This window comes from Macaca fascicularis, chromosome 5 (assembly GCF_037993035.2).
Source record: "Macaca fascicularis isolate 582-1 chromosome 5, T2T-MFA8v1.1".
NCBI classification, from domain to species: domain Eukaryota; kingdom Metazoa; phylum Chordata; class Mammalia; order Primates; family Cercopithecidae; genus Macaca; species Macaca fascicularis.
In genome coordinates this window covers 77491399-77506176 of record NC_088379.1, presented here as the reverse complement: position 1 = coordinate 77506176, position 14778 = coordinate 77491399, and the positions used below count along the sequence as shown (strand labels likewise).

At 39.9% G+C, this 14778-nt stretch overlaps 1 protein-coding gene across 22 annotated transcripts in view; it reads right to left on the bottom strand.

The window, feature by feature from the left end:
- AASDH (aminoadipate-semialdehyde dehydrogenase) overlaps positions 1–14778 on the bottom strand; it is a 46026-nt gene that overhangs the window by 21280 nt on the left and 9968 nt on the right. For all 22 annotated transcript variants that reach the window (XR_012434906.1, XR_012434905.1, XM_005555234.4 and 19 more), the window contains one exon: positions 7142–7334. Coding sequence is in view for 10 of the 22 variants with exons in the window: in XM_005555234.4 (XP_005555291.3) it covers positions 7142–7334 (193 nt within the window). In the remaining 12 variants the exon portion in view is untranslated. The remainder of the gene's footprint in view (positions 1–7141; positions 7335–14778) is intronic.

Below are 14778 nucleotides of genomic sequence, written 5' to 3'. Positions count from 1 at the left end.
ATTATATATTCCATTTACATAAATGGAATCATAAAATACATAGCCTGTTTTGGCCTGGCTTCTTTCACTCAACATAATAGATACAATTCATCTCTGCTGCTGAGTGTATCAACAGTTTCATTCCTTTTTATTGCTAAGTAGTATTCTATAGTACGGATCAGGACTGGGTTTCACTGTTCCATATAAAATTCAGGATCAACTTACTGATTTCTAACAAAAAAGCCTATTGGATTTTGCTAGAAAGTGTGGTTAATTTACAGATCAATTTGGGAAGAAATGCAATCTCAACAATATTAAAACTTCTAATCTATAAAGACAAAATATTATTTAGGTCTCTAATTTCTATCAACAATGTTTTATAGTTTTCAGTGTACTAATCTTGCTCTTTAGCTTTATTCCTACTTTATTGTTTTTGATGCTAGTGTAAATATTAATTTCATTTTTAGATTTTTCTTTAATACATATACATATAAATATATATGTACAAATATATATATAGAAATACAATTGATTTTTGTATATTGATCTTCAATCCCCCAACCTGACTAAACTTTATTATTTCTAGCAGTCCTCCTCACCACCCCCACCCTCCTACAAGATTTTCTATATACAGGATCACACCAACTGCATATAGAGAGAGTTGTACTTCCTCCTGTCCAACGTTAAGTACCTTTAATTTTTTTCCTTCTTGCCTTATTGTACTGGCAAGAACCACCAGAATGTTGAAGTGGCAAAGGCAAACTTGCTTGCCTTGTTCCCAATCTTAGGGTCAAAGCATTCAGTCTTTTATCAAGTATGGTGTCATGTCACCTGTAGTTCTATTGTAGGTGCCCTTCTTCATATTGGGAAAGTTCCCTTCTATTTCTAGTTTGTTAGGAGCTTTTTAAAAAATTATAAATGGGTGTTAGATTTTGTCAAATCCTTTCTCTGCATCTATTAAGATAGGTATGTGCTTTTTGTTCGTTATTCTTTACGTAGTGTATATCATCAATAGATTTTTGGATGTTAAACCAAACATGCATTCCTGGGATAAATCCCAAATGGTCACCTTTAAATTTACTGAGACTTGTTTTGTGGCTTAGCATATGACTTATCCTATGAAATGTGCTTAAAAAGAATTCTGCAATCATTGGATAGAGTGCTCTATATATGGCATTTAGTTGATAATGCTGTTCAAGTCTTTGATACTAGCTGATTTCTGTCTAGTTTTTCAATCAATTATTGAAAGTGGGGTGTTAAAATCTCCAACCATTGAGTTGTCTATTTATGTTTTCAATTTTATCCATTTTTGTTTCATGTATTTGGAAGCTAGTTTTAGGTGGATATACATGTATAATTGTTACATCTTATTGATATAACAATGTATTTACTGATGTACTGACAATCTTATCCTTATAAAATTGTCATTGTTGCTTGGTTTTGTTTTTGTTTTTGTTTTTGTTTTCTTTGCTAGTACATTTCTTTGCTAGTAACCTGCCTGGACTAAATCCATGAAGTCTGTCTCCTCTCATATATGTGGCCACTGATGTTGCTGCTTAGTTGTTTATTAAAAAATATATGTTCTTCTTTTTATTTTTTGTGAGATGGAGTTTCGCTCTTGTTGCCCAGGCTGAAGTGCAGTGGCGCAATCTCAGCTCACCACAACATCCACCTCCAGCCTCCCGGGTTCAAGTGATTCTCCTGCCTCAGCCTCCTGAGTAGCTGGGATTATAGCCACCCGCCACCATGCGTGGCTAATTTTTTTGTATTTTTTTAGTAAAGACGGGGTTTCACCATGTTGGACAGGCTTGTCTCAAACTCCTGACTTCAGATGATACTCCCACCTGGGCCTCCTAGATTGCTGGGATTATAGGCGTGAACCACTGTGCCCTGCCTTATGTTCTTTTATTATTTATTTATTTATTTATTTATTTATTTTTGAGACGGAGTCTTACTCTGTCTCCCAGGCTGGAGTGCAGTGGCACTATCTTGGCTAACTGCAATCTCGACCACCCGGGTCCAAGCGATTCTCCTGCCTCAGCCTCCTGAGTAGCTCCAAGTAGCATAACCTCAGCCAGGAACATGCTTATCCCACCACCACTGCAATCTCAGGCTAGAAGAGCTGTTGCCCTCTCAGGCAAAGGAACTGTAGGCCTCCCTACTGGCCTACTTCAAGATCATCATTTCCACAGATGCTGCAGCTGGTCATGGGCATTAGTGACTATTACGAATTAAGTGAGCCCCTTCAAACAGACAGAATCTGTGTGTTGACTGAATTGGGGTGGGGATGATAGGAGCAGACCCATACCAGAATGCCACAAAGTTCCACTATTTTTACACAAAATTCAGCAGTTTTCAAAAACAAACATTTCTAAGATTGCTATATGTCTTTGGTTGATTTCCAAATGTTGAAGTACTTGTTTGTTTTTTTTTCCATTTTGTCCAGCTTTATAGTTGCTTTTTTGGGGGAAGATAATCTGCTAATCTCTTCACTTGGCCAGAGCCAAAAGTCACATGGGAATAAAGATTTTTAAATTGTTTCTCTCAATAAAATCCATATGGAGTTGTAACAGACAACTTGAATTTTAATTCAGAAAAATGATTTAAGGTCATGGCTTGTCAAAACATATACATAGTAGAATGACTCTACACCCTTATAGGTACTTATGTCCCAGTTAAGATTCTGGTTTTTAGTAATAAATTATGATGGCAACACTATAAGGCATCCTAAATCATGCTCTTAACTGTTATGCCAAGAGGTTTATCATAATGAAAATATCTTGTCAAAATAAGGGCTAAAATGGTCCTGGCTCTTCATTTTCACTAAGCCAGATTTCAATGTTGTGGCCTAATTTCTGGTGTTAAGGATAATATCAACTTTGAAATCAACAAATAAATGCACATCTATGAATACTCAGCAAAATAAAAAAATGGAGGCCGGATGCGGTGACTCACGCCTATAATCCCAACACTCTGGAAGGCCAAGGAGGGCAGATCACTTGAGGTCAGGAGTTTGAGACCAGCCTAACCATGCTGAAACCCTGTCTCTACTAAAAATACAAAAATTAGCAGGGTGTGGTGGCACTCACCAGTATTCCTAGCTACTCAGGAGGCTGAGGCAGGAGAATCACTTGAACTCAGGAGGTAGAGGCTGCAGTGAGCCAAGATCATGCCACTGCATTCCAGCCTGCATGACAGAGGAAGATTCCATCTCAAAAAAATAAAAAATGAAAAATAAAAAAATGGAAATACTTTTCAGATACTCATAAACTGAAATGATAAATTGAGGGGCAGAATATAAGTCAACATCCTTTGCTAGTAAATCATTCTAGACATACAAAAATGAGACTTAGCAGATAATAGAAAAAATAGGGAATGTTAAAGTTTCTTCCAAGTTTATTAAGGAAAAACTCAGGAAAAATGGAAAACATTATTATGCTGACATGTTCCTAGGTATCAACCTAATATTTTACTCTAAAATGTTTTACTTTTAGACCATGCCTGGTGGCTCATGCCTGTAATCCTAGCACTTTAGGAGGCTGAGGCAGGAGGATTGCTTGAACCCAGGAGTTCAAGACCAGCCTGGGCAACACAGGGAGACCCCGTCTCTACAAAAGATTTAAAAAATTAGCCAGGCATGATGATATGCACCTGTGGTCCCAGCTACTCAGGAGGCTGAGGTGGGAGGATCACTTGAGCCCCAGATGTCAAGGCTGCAGTGAGGCGTAAGCGTGCCACTGTGTTCCAGCCTGGGTTGACAAAGCAAGACCCTGTCTCAAAAAAAAAAAAGTTTTAAAGGGCATCAAGTTTAAATAATACAACTTTGTTACCCAGAGTATGTAAATAAAAAATGTCCAAATATATTTCAGGTTTGTGATAAACCAAATATCAATCCTTTCTTCCCCAAGAAACTCCTTAATTCCTGAAACAAATAAAAGAGGTCTTTAATTTCCTCCAAAACTTAGTCCATTTCACTTTGGGGGCCTTCTTCTCCCACAGTAACTCAAGATATTCTATTCTTTTCAATTTTCAAAGCTTTAGTAGCATGTGTTTGACAGCTTTTTTTGTTTGTTCGTTGGTTTGTTTTAGACTGAGTCTCGCTCTGTTGTCCAGGCTGGAATACAGTGGTGTGATCTTGGCTCACTGCAACCTCCACCTCCTGGATTCAAGAGATTCTCCTGCCTCAGCCTCCTGAGTAGCTGGGATTACAGGTGTGCACCACCATGCCCGGCTAATTTTTGTATTTTTAGTAGAGATGGGGTTTTGCCATGTTGGCCAGGCTGGTCTTGAACTCCTGACCTCAGGTGATCCTTGGCCTTTCAAAGTGCTGGGATTACAGGCGTGAGCCACGCCTGGCCTTGACAGCTTTTAAGAGCCCTGCTTCATGTCCAATTAGGTCTGGGTAAGGTTTTTATTTGTAAATACAATATATATAAGGACCACTTTAGTAAAAAAAAAAGTGTACATTATATTAAAGCAAAAATCCTTGATGACTTATATATCATTTGAAAGAAACTGGACTTAGGAAAGAAAAGATGAACCCTGACAACACAGCTAAAATTCAGAATAAGAAAAGGCATGTACCTTACACAAAAGAAAGGACAGCCTGTCAGCTTCTATACCGCTGCTCCTTACTCAAACCAAGTCAAATGTGATCCACTGATATTTCCAATATCTATTGTGAGATAAATAAAATCACCATGAAACTATATGCAAAATTTGTCATGTTCTTGGAAAAGAGTAAGTTTCTATCAGTTTCTCAGATAAATTTGATCCCAAAAAGGTTAAAAACAACTGCTAAAGTAAATTTATCTGAGATAGTGCTAAAACATCAAACAAGGGGATGAGATTTAAAGAGGTAGAATTCACTGACCTGACACAGAAGCAAAGTCTCCTTCCCTTTTAGTAACTATCAGTCAAATCTGTCAAGGAACTTTGCAAACATCCCCTGAAAAATATGCTCTTTGAATTTTACAGGTAAATAAAACAGTTATAGTAAAATCTTACCCAGATCCACAGAATTCATGGAATGACACTAACAGATGAGAATTTATATCCCTTCACACCCAACAAGCCACACTGCTATACTCAGTTCATATCTATACATGAATTAGGATGAAAAACACATTGCCTTAAAAAAGTTCAAAGTATCAAATTTTGTTTTTGTAGCAGAAATTTAATATCCTCTCAATTATTGTTACCCTGGATAAAAACCTGATAATTTTAGTTTATCAAAATAGAAAGTGGAAGCTGGGCGTGGTGGCTCACATCTGTAATCCCAGGACTTTGGGAGTCCAAGGCGGGCAGATTAAGGAGTTTGAGGCCAGGAGGCCAGGAGTTCAAGACCAGCCTGGCCATCATCGCAAAATGCTGTCTCTATTACAAATACAAAAATTAGCTGGGCATGGTGGTACATGCCTGTAATCCCAGCTACTCGGGAGGCCAAGGCATGAGAATCTCTTGAGCCTGGGAGACAGAGATTGCAGTGAGCTGAGGTCGCACCAGTATACTCCAGGCTGGGCGACAAGAGTGAGACTCTGTCTCAATTAAAAAAAAAAAAAAAAGACAATGGAAACTAATAATTAAGATGCACATATGCACATAGGTACATGAATATAACACACCATATTCTGAATGTTTGTGTCTCCCCCTCAAATTCGTATGTTGAAATCCTAACTCTCAGGCCAGGTGCGGTGGCTCACGCCTGTAATCCCAGAACTTTGGAGGCAGAGGCAGAAGATCACTTGAGGCCAGTAGTGAGATCAGTGTGGCCAACATGGTGAAACCCTGTCTCTACCAAAAATACAAAAATTAGCCTGGCGTGGTGGCGGTCGCCTGTAATCCCAGCTACTCGGGGAGACTGAGGCACAAGAATCGCCTGAACTCAGGAGGTAGAGTGAGCCAAGATCACGCCACTTCACTCCAGTCTGGGCAACACAGCAAGACTCTGTTGAAAGAAACAGAGAGAGAAAGAGACAAAAAAGGGAGGGAGGGAGGGAGGGAGGCAAGGAGGAGGGAGGGAGGGAGGGAGGGAGGGAGGAAGGAAGGAAGGAAGGAAGGAAGGAAGGAAGGAAGGAAGGAAGGAAGGAAGGAAGGAAGGAAGGAAGGAAGGGAGGAAGGAAGGGAGGGAGGAAGGAAGGGAGGGAAGGAAGGAATTCTAAAATTCAGGGCAATGGTATTAGGAGGTAGGGCCTTTATGAAGTGATTAGGTCATGTAGGCAGAGACCTCATGAATGAGATTAGTGCCCTTATAAAACCCTTTCCATCATGTGAAGACCCAGTGAAAAGACTGTAGTCTAATGAATCAGTGAGTGGGCCCCTCGTGAGAGATCAAATCTCCTGATGACTTAATCTTGGACTTCCCACCTCCAGAACTGTAAGAAATAAATGTCTGTTGTTTATAATCTACTCAGTTTATGGTATTTTGTTACAGCAGCCTGAATGGACTCACACACACAATCAGGAACTATGCTACACTGTCTCATTTAATTCTATTTGAGATGGGTATTATTTCCATTTATAGATAAAACCTAAGGCTCACGGCAGTTAAACACTTAACAAAGATATTTACATATTATGATATGCATATAATATTGCTAATTCTCTAGTACCTTTAGCTACTTACACTGTAGTAACTTAAGGCTTGTGTACCAGTCATATACTTGTGTATCTGCATGACCTAATCACCAGTCAGATACACATTTAAATAACATTTTAAAGGGCCAAATTTCGAAAACACTTGTTTCTGTAGGTTAATGTAAAGTATACTGATATAAAAATAAGAAAATCTATATTCCTAACTCGATTATAATTTAATGTACTTATACTAGTTTTTCATGAGAAACACAACATACATAGATTTTAAGACAGAAGAGGCAGCCTATCCTTCTCAAATCCAACAAATCTGAGTCAAAGTCAAGGTCCTCTAGTTATTATAGTATGCACAAAATACATAATAAAATAATTTTCTAGGCAGAATTCACTTATCTTTTTTCATTTTCAAATAAACAAAAAAAAGTCACATCATGAGGAGATAACCCTTGATAACCTAACCAGATTATATTAATCCATTGTAAAGAACTACAGGAATACAAAATATTCTTTAAAACACTTGAAATATTGAAAAATGATAAACAAAACATTCACTGCTACTAAAATGTACCTGCAAAACAGTCACTCTATGATGGGAAAAGAGAACACTGGCTAATTTTGATGGGAGCAACTTGATGGAAGTTGGTATAATAAGCAGAGAGGCACCACTTGATAGAGCAAGAAATATTTCCACAACAGAAGGATCAAAGGTCAGAGGTGAAGCCAGAAACAAAACATCTTCTTGTGTGATGTCAAAAAGTACCCTAAGGCAAAACAGAATGCAGTTATAAGAAACGTCAAACATTTAGTAAGCACATATCCAAAAAAGTGTTCACGTGTTTATGATTATCAAGTTTCTGAATGTTGGCCAGATTTTATTCTTCTCTCTTAAATTAGGCAAAATAGTGCTATCAAAATTCAAGAAATCTTCTTCATAAAAGAAAGAATTAACAGCCATTTAAAGCAATATCCATGTTTTACCAGACATATTTTATCATCTGTGATGACTTTTGATGTGTCAACTTGGTTTGATTGAACTACTGCCCCCAGAATTCCCTCTCTAGTATGTTTCCCGTTAGGGAAGGAGACAAGGGATATTCTCTTGAGAGCTGAGGAACAGAAGGGAGGCTGCTGCTTAGCAGCACACATGCCTTCTTCAAGCAGTTATTCAATCAAACCCTATAGTCCCTAATCAGCTGATTTACTTAATCAAAAGTGAGATTATCCAGGGTTGGCTGAATTTACTTGGAAGGCCTTTAGAAGAGGTTTTAGGCCTTCTCTGAAGAAGAGATCCAAACAGCAGCTGGGTCTGCAATTAATCTCCCTTCCCTCCAATCTGATTTCACCTGGGACAGTCTCATGGCCACGGGATTCCAGCCTGCTTGTGATCACCCCTTCCTAACTGATCCCTATGGACTTTAGACTTGCTTAGCCAGCCCCCACAACTGTGTAAACCAATTTCTTATAATGAATCCTTGATCTAACTCCTGGTTCTGCTCCTCTGGCAGAATCCTTATTCTGTCATACTTATTCAATGATGCTTAATAGAGACTTCCGACTCCCCTTTCTATTTGGCATTTTCTTTCAGTATCTGAACAAAAAGCAGAATAAGAATATATGTGGTTAGGATCTTATAGAGCATGGATAGTCACTGTTGAGCCTATGACACTATTTCAATTTGAACACACAAACACCAATACATCTAAAAGCATCTTAATTTCAAAAGAGCATCAAATATGGTATAAACATTTTAAAAATTATAACCATGTATATGGTGTCTCAGGTAAAATAAAAACTCACTGTATGTTAAAGGTGTAGGTGCCGAAAGGCTGTGATACCTTTCCTCCCCATCATAAGGCTCACAGCCAACACTCTTATAAACAAAAGACAGTTTAACAACAGAAAAGCATGACAAATTAATTTAATCAAAGTTTTATGAAACATGGGAGGCTTCAGAATGAAGACCCAAAGACCCAAGGGAAAAGCGTCTATTTTAATGCTTAGATTCAATAGAGTGGACAGCTGTGTAGAAATGTGATTAGACAAAAAGGGAATGAGTAATAAACTGAGTGGGAAAATCCAGCAAGGCCTGTCCTTTTAAATTCCTGGCTTCTCTGCGTGGCATTTCTTCCTCCCATGTACAGGGCAGGACCCTTTCTGGAATGAGTCTTATGTTCTACTTTCAGACAAGGTAAGTAAGAGCAATTTCTTTACAGCCAGCGCTTACATGTAAAGGTTAGATTAATATTTCTATATTTCTAGATTTTTTTTTTTTTTTTTTTTTTGAGACGGAGTCTCGCTCTGTCACCCAGGCTGGAGTGCAGTGGCCGGATCTCAGCTCACTGCAAGCTCCGCCTCCCGGGTTCACGCCATTCTCCTGCCTCAGCCTCCCGAGTAGCTGGGATTTTTTTTTTTTTGAGAAAAGTCTCGCTCTGTCACCTAAGCTGGAGTACAGTGGCGCGATCTCGGCTCACTGCAATCTCTGCCTCCTGGGTTCGAGCGATTCTCCTGCCTCAGCTTCCCGAGTAGCTGGGACTACAGGCATGTGCCACCACACCTGGCTAATTTTTTTGAATGTTTAGTAGAGACTGGGTTTCAACCATGTTGATCAGGCTGGTCTCAAACTCCTGACCTCAAACGATCCACCCACCTCAGCCTCCCAAAGTGCTGGGATTACAGGCGTGAGCCACCATGCCCTGCCTCTAGGTTTTAAGACTGTCTTTGAGGGAGAGGGTTTGGTTACTACAGCCTGCCTTGGGGAGAAAGGGAAGCAAGAGAAAGAAGGGCAGAAGGTCAGAAAGAGACTTTACTTCTGAAGTCCTTCCAATGTCCTTCAGTTCAAAGTACTCAGCATGCCAAAGTGCCATACGTTGGGGTATCATTTTCTGAGCCCAACAAAGGCTACCCTCAAACTTCAAGTTTTAGAGGAATTATTCTTCACATATATTGTCTAGCTTCCTACTTAGGTATTCAGGGGAGAGCAAACTTTCTAACAGGCTTCCAACAAAGCTTAAATTCTGAGAATATTTTTAGTTTTTCAATTCTATGAACAAAAATGGGCAAGGTTACGCATGCATAGAGGATGAATGCTCCATGTAGTTCATTTCAAGAAAGCAGCTTAAGATGCATTCAATATAAGAAAAGTTGAAAAAAAAGAAGAGACAGATTTTAAAGGAAGAAAAAAAGTGGAACGCAACAAACATTTAAACATATTACTTGTGAAGCTTAGGTTGGGTATCTAATATATTGTTCCTCATTTTCCCAACCACCATATGAGGCAGGTGTGATTATGTGAGAACCTAACTCAGAACCCAAGTTGGTATGAAGATTATTTTAAGGTAAAGACATTTGAGGCTAGGTGCGGTGGCTCATGCTTGTAATCCCAGCACTTTGGGAGGCCAAGGCGGGCAGATACCTGAGGTCAGGAGTTCGAGACCAGCCTGGCCAAGATAGTGAAACCCTGTCTCTACTAAAACTACAAAAATTAGCCAGGTATGGTGGCGTGTGTGGGGGGAAAAGAGAGATCAGACTGTTACTGTGTCTATGTAGAAAGGAGTAGACATAAGAGACTCCATTTGGTTCTGTAATAAGAAAAATTCTTCTATCATTGAGATGCTGTTAATCTGTAACCCTACCCCCAACCCTGTCCTTGCAGGAGACATGTGCTGTGGTGACTCAAGGTTTAACAGATTTGGAGCTGTGCAGGATGTGCTTTGTTACACAAGTGCCTGAAGGCAGTATGTTTGTTAAAAGTCATCACCATTCTCTTAATCTCAAGTACCCAAGGACACAAACACTGCGGAAAGCTGCAGGGACCTCTGCCTAGGGAAGCTAGGTATTGTCCAAGGTTTCTCCCCATGTGACAGTCTAAAATATGGCCTCGTGGGAAGGGAAAGACCTGATCGTCCCCCAGCCCGACGCCCGTGAAGGGTGAAGGGTCTGTGCTGAGGAGGATTAGTAAAAGAGGAAAGAAGGCCTCTTGGCAGTTGAGATAGAGAAAGGCATCTGTCTCCTGCCCGTCCCTGGGTAATGGAACGTCTTGGTGTAAAACCCGATTGTGTGTTCCATTTACTGAGATAGGAGAAAACCGCCATAGGGCTGGAGGTGGGACGTGCTAGCGGCAATGCTGCTCTTTATGCACTGAAAAGGTTTATGGAGATGCTTGCATGTGCACATCAAGGCACAGCACTGCCGGGCGCGGTGGCTCACGCCTGTAATCCCAGCACTTTGGGAGGCCGAGGCGGGCGGATCACGAGGTCAGGAGATCGAGACCATCCTGGCTAACACGGTGAAACCCCGTCTCTACTAAAAATGCAAAAAATTAGCCGGGCGAGGCGGCGGGCGCCTGTAGTCCCAGCTACTCGGGAGGCTGAGGCAGGAGAATGGCGTGAACCCGGGAGGCGGAGCTTGCAGTGAGCCGAGATCGCGCCATTGCACTCCAGCCTGGGCGACTAAGCGAGACTCTGTCTCAAAAAAAAAAAAAAAAAAAAAAAAAGGCACAGCACTTTTCCTTAAACTTATTCATGTCAGAGATCTTTATTCATATGTCTTTCTGCTGACCTTCTCCCTACTATGACCCTATTGTCCTACTACTTCCCCTTTTAAAGATAATTATCAATAAATACTGAGGGAACTCAGAGACCGGTGCCGGAGTGGGTCCTCTGTATGCTGAACACCGGTCCCCTGGGCCCACTTTCCTTTCTCTATACTTTGTCTCTGTGTCTCTTTCTTTTCTCAAGTCTCTCGTTCCACCTGACAAGAAAAGCCCACAGGTGTGGAGGGGCAGGCCACCCCTTCAGTGCGCCTGTAGTGGGAGGCTGAGGCAGAAGAATAGCTTGAACCCGGGAGGCAGAGGTTGCAGTGAGCCAAGACTGCATTGCTGCATTCCAGCCTGGGCGACAGTGAGTCTCTGTCTCAAAAAAAAAAAAAAAAAAAGAGGACATTTGAGACTCAACAAATGCAGAAGAAACCTTCTTGGAGCTTCCCTTATCTGACTAAAAACAGAAACTTCTGGCAAATGAGGCTGCCATAAACTTCTTCTTCAGAGCAGTTTTTACTCCCAGGAAGACCAAGGGTAAACCTACCATAAATCCCCTCTCTGAAGACAGTGTTATGGCTGTGAAGAAGACAGAAAGACCACTGCACCTGCATACCCAAGTATTATCACAAACTTTCTTATCTCCTGTTTATTTTCCTGAAAACCCATTTGTCTTTCCAAAACAATTTATTTGTTCTTCCTATGAACAAAGAAATTTTATGAACAAATAAATTTACAAATACATTTAAATGAACTTAATAAAATGCAATTCCATTTCTTTTGTAAACTGCTATATGCATAGGAATAAACTTTTTTTCTTAATCTGTCTTTTGTCAGTTTAATTCTCAGTCAGATACTGCGTCACAGATGGTAGAGGAAAAGTTCTCCACCCCCACTTTAAAATGGAGAAAACTGAAGTTCACGAAGGTTATGTAACTTATGCAAAGTCAAAAAAACAACTAATTTTTAAATGTTTAAAAAATAGTTATCCTTATCCAAGCCTTAAAATTAATCCCCTGATTTGAAAGATCTATCTAAATTAGACTTCGAAATTTCAATAAATGAAACCTAGTCCTTCCCTTTCTGCAGCTATCATACTCTGTGGAGGTAGTGCTGCCTCTTACCAACATCCACAAGAAAACTCAGCGTTGTCTTGTTTTTTTTAAGACAGAGTCTTGCTCTGTCACCCAAGCTGGAGTGCAGGGTCTTGCAGTTGCCCAAGTTCAATCACAGTTCACTGCAGCCTCAAACTCCTAGGCTCAGCAATCTTCCTGCTTTGGCCACTGGAGTAGCTAAGACTACAGACTTGTGCCACCACGCCCAGCTAGCACTGTCTTATTAATAGGTTATTCGGGTAATATTTGGGGAGCTAGCAACGGAGATAAGATTGTTCTAATATGTGTCTGAAATTTAGTACTCCCTAGTTTAGTGATCTAAGTCTAAAACAGAAAATTTAACATTACTGTTTTAATTTTTAAATTGAATATTTTAACATTTCATCTCTCTAGAATCGAATTATTTGCCACCTCACTTAAGAACATAAAAGCAAACCAAAAAAGGATTTCTAACAGGCAAATCAATTGAATTAAGTTGAAGCACCAAACAAGTATCAAGAAATTTGTATAATTTAGTTATAAATCAACCCTTCAACCCTCATTAAGTAAATGTTTGCTCCCATTTCACAGACCATTCTTACCACTGCCGGGCCAGTGCCTGGTGGTCAACTGTCTCTCCACCTCCCCCAGATTCCTTATCTGCTTCATTTTCTTCAAGTTCCCTACATCCCCATCCCCACCTCACCTCCCACACTCTTAGGTATGACTTGGCCTTCTGCCTCATACAAAAGTTAAAACCTACTGGCTTCCTCTAACACCAAGAAATGTACTTTACTAGCCTAATCTTTTTGAGGGTATCAAAAAAAGAGGTATTCCACTCAGTATTTTAAATAATGCCATTCCCTCCCATCTAAATGTATCTTACTCCTTTGTTAATATTCCTATTACTACTCCATTATTCAAACCAACCCTTTCTACCAACTCCCTACCCTCAGCCTATAAACTGCTCATCTTTTTTTTTTTTTTTTAAGATAGGGTCTCACTCTGTCACCCAGACTGGAGTGCAGTGGCGCGACAACGGATCACTGTAGACTTGACCTCCTGGGCTAAATCAATCCCTCCCCCTCAGCCTCCTGAGTTGCTAGGATTATAGACACAGATCACCACGCCCAGCTAATTTTTTGTGTGTTTCTTAAAGAGGGAGTACCACTATGTTACCCAGGCTGGTTTCGAACTCCTGGGCTCAAACGATCCTCCTGCCGTAGCCTCCCAAAGTGTGGGATTACAGGCGTAAGCCACTGCACCCAGCCAACCTCTCCAATCTTAAAGACAAAACACCTATGTCCATCCCAGAATTCCCTCTTTTCCATTAAAACCAGTTTCTAGAAAATAACATTTGACTTTTATGACCTCTATTTCGTTATCTCCTATCCTCTTATCTCCAGCCTAATGTAATCTATCTGCAACCTTGGGGACTTAAGAAGTCACTAAAGACTATATTGTCAATTACAACAGACATCTTTCTCTACCAGCATTTAACCATTTCTTCTTTCCAGGCCTGCATGTGCCATCCAATACCACAGGTCCACTGAGCACTAAGAATGTGGCTAGTCCAAATTGAGATGTATAAGTATAAAATGTATGCCAGATTTTGAAGATGATTAGCATAAAAAATGCAAAATACCTTACTAGTAATGTTTATATTGATTACATATTGAAGTAATGTTTTGGAGTATACTGAATTAAATAAAATATACTGTTAAAATTAACTTCACTTGATTCTTTTTTCTTCCCTTTTCATTCAATTTTACTTTTGAATATTACTTAAACATTTAACATTACATAAAACTTAAAATCACATAAAATTACATACGTGTCTCATGAGGTTTCTATTTCTGTATCCTCCTTTGATATTCTAGGACTACACCCCTAAGGTTCACTTCCTTCTCTCTCTCTTGGCAAATTAAGAATGTCAACTTTGGTGATTTCTAATCTCTTGACCACATCAGCAAGTCAAACACCACAAAACTACTACAAGAGGGAACTTAATAAAATGAGAATCTTTTAATGGTTCCCCATCATCTACTGGATTAAGTTCAGCCTTCAACTGGGCATACCAGGCTCCTGATCTTTCACTGTTTCCTCAGCCCTGCTCTGACATTCTAGCAGGACAAACTCCTTCATTCTCATATAACTCTGCTAGTACCTCTGCTAGGAAAACCCTTTCTCCCTTTTTATTAATAATTAAGATGCAAAGCTTCTAATCACATCATTTGTTTGTTCCGTGTCTGGCCCTAGGCTTGGATGAAACAGGTGAAGGGCCAAGTCTGCAGAGAACTAAAGTTCAGATACAGCTGAAACAAAAAAGACTTAATTACTTCTTAGGATTATTAATTTAGGAACAAGAGTTATAAAACCAAAAGTTTTAAAATTATTTTTCCCCTTTAAAATACAAGGTTTTTTTGTTTTATTTTGTTTTGTTTTTGAGACAGTCTCACTCTGTCACTCAGGCTGGAGTGTAGTGGCATATTCTCAGCTCACTGCAACCTCCACGTCCTGGGTTCAAGCAATTCTCCTGCCTCAGCCTCTCCAGTAGCTGGTATTACAGGCACCCAC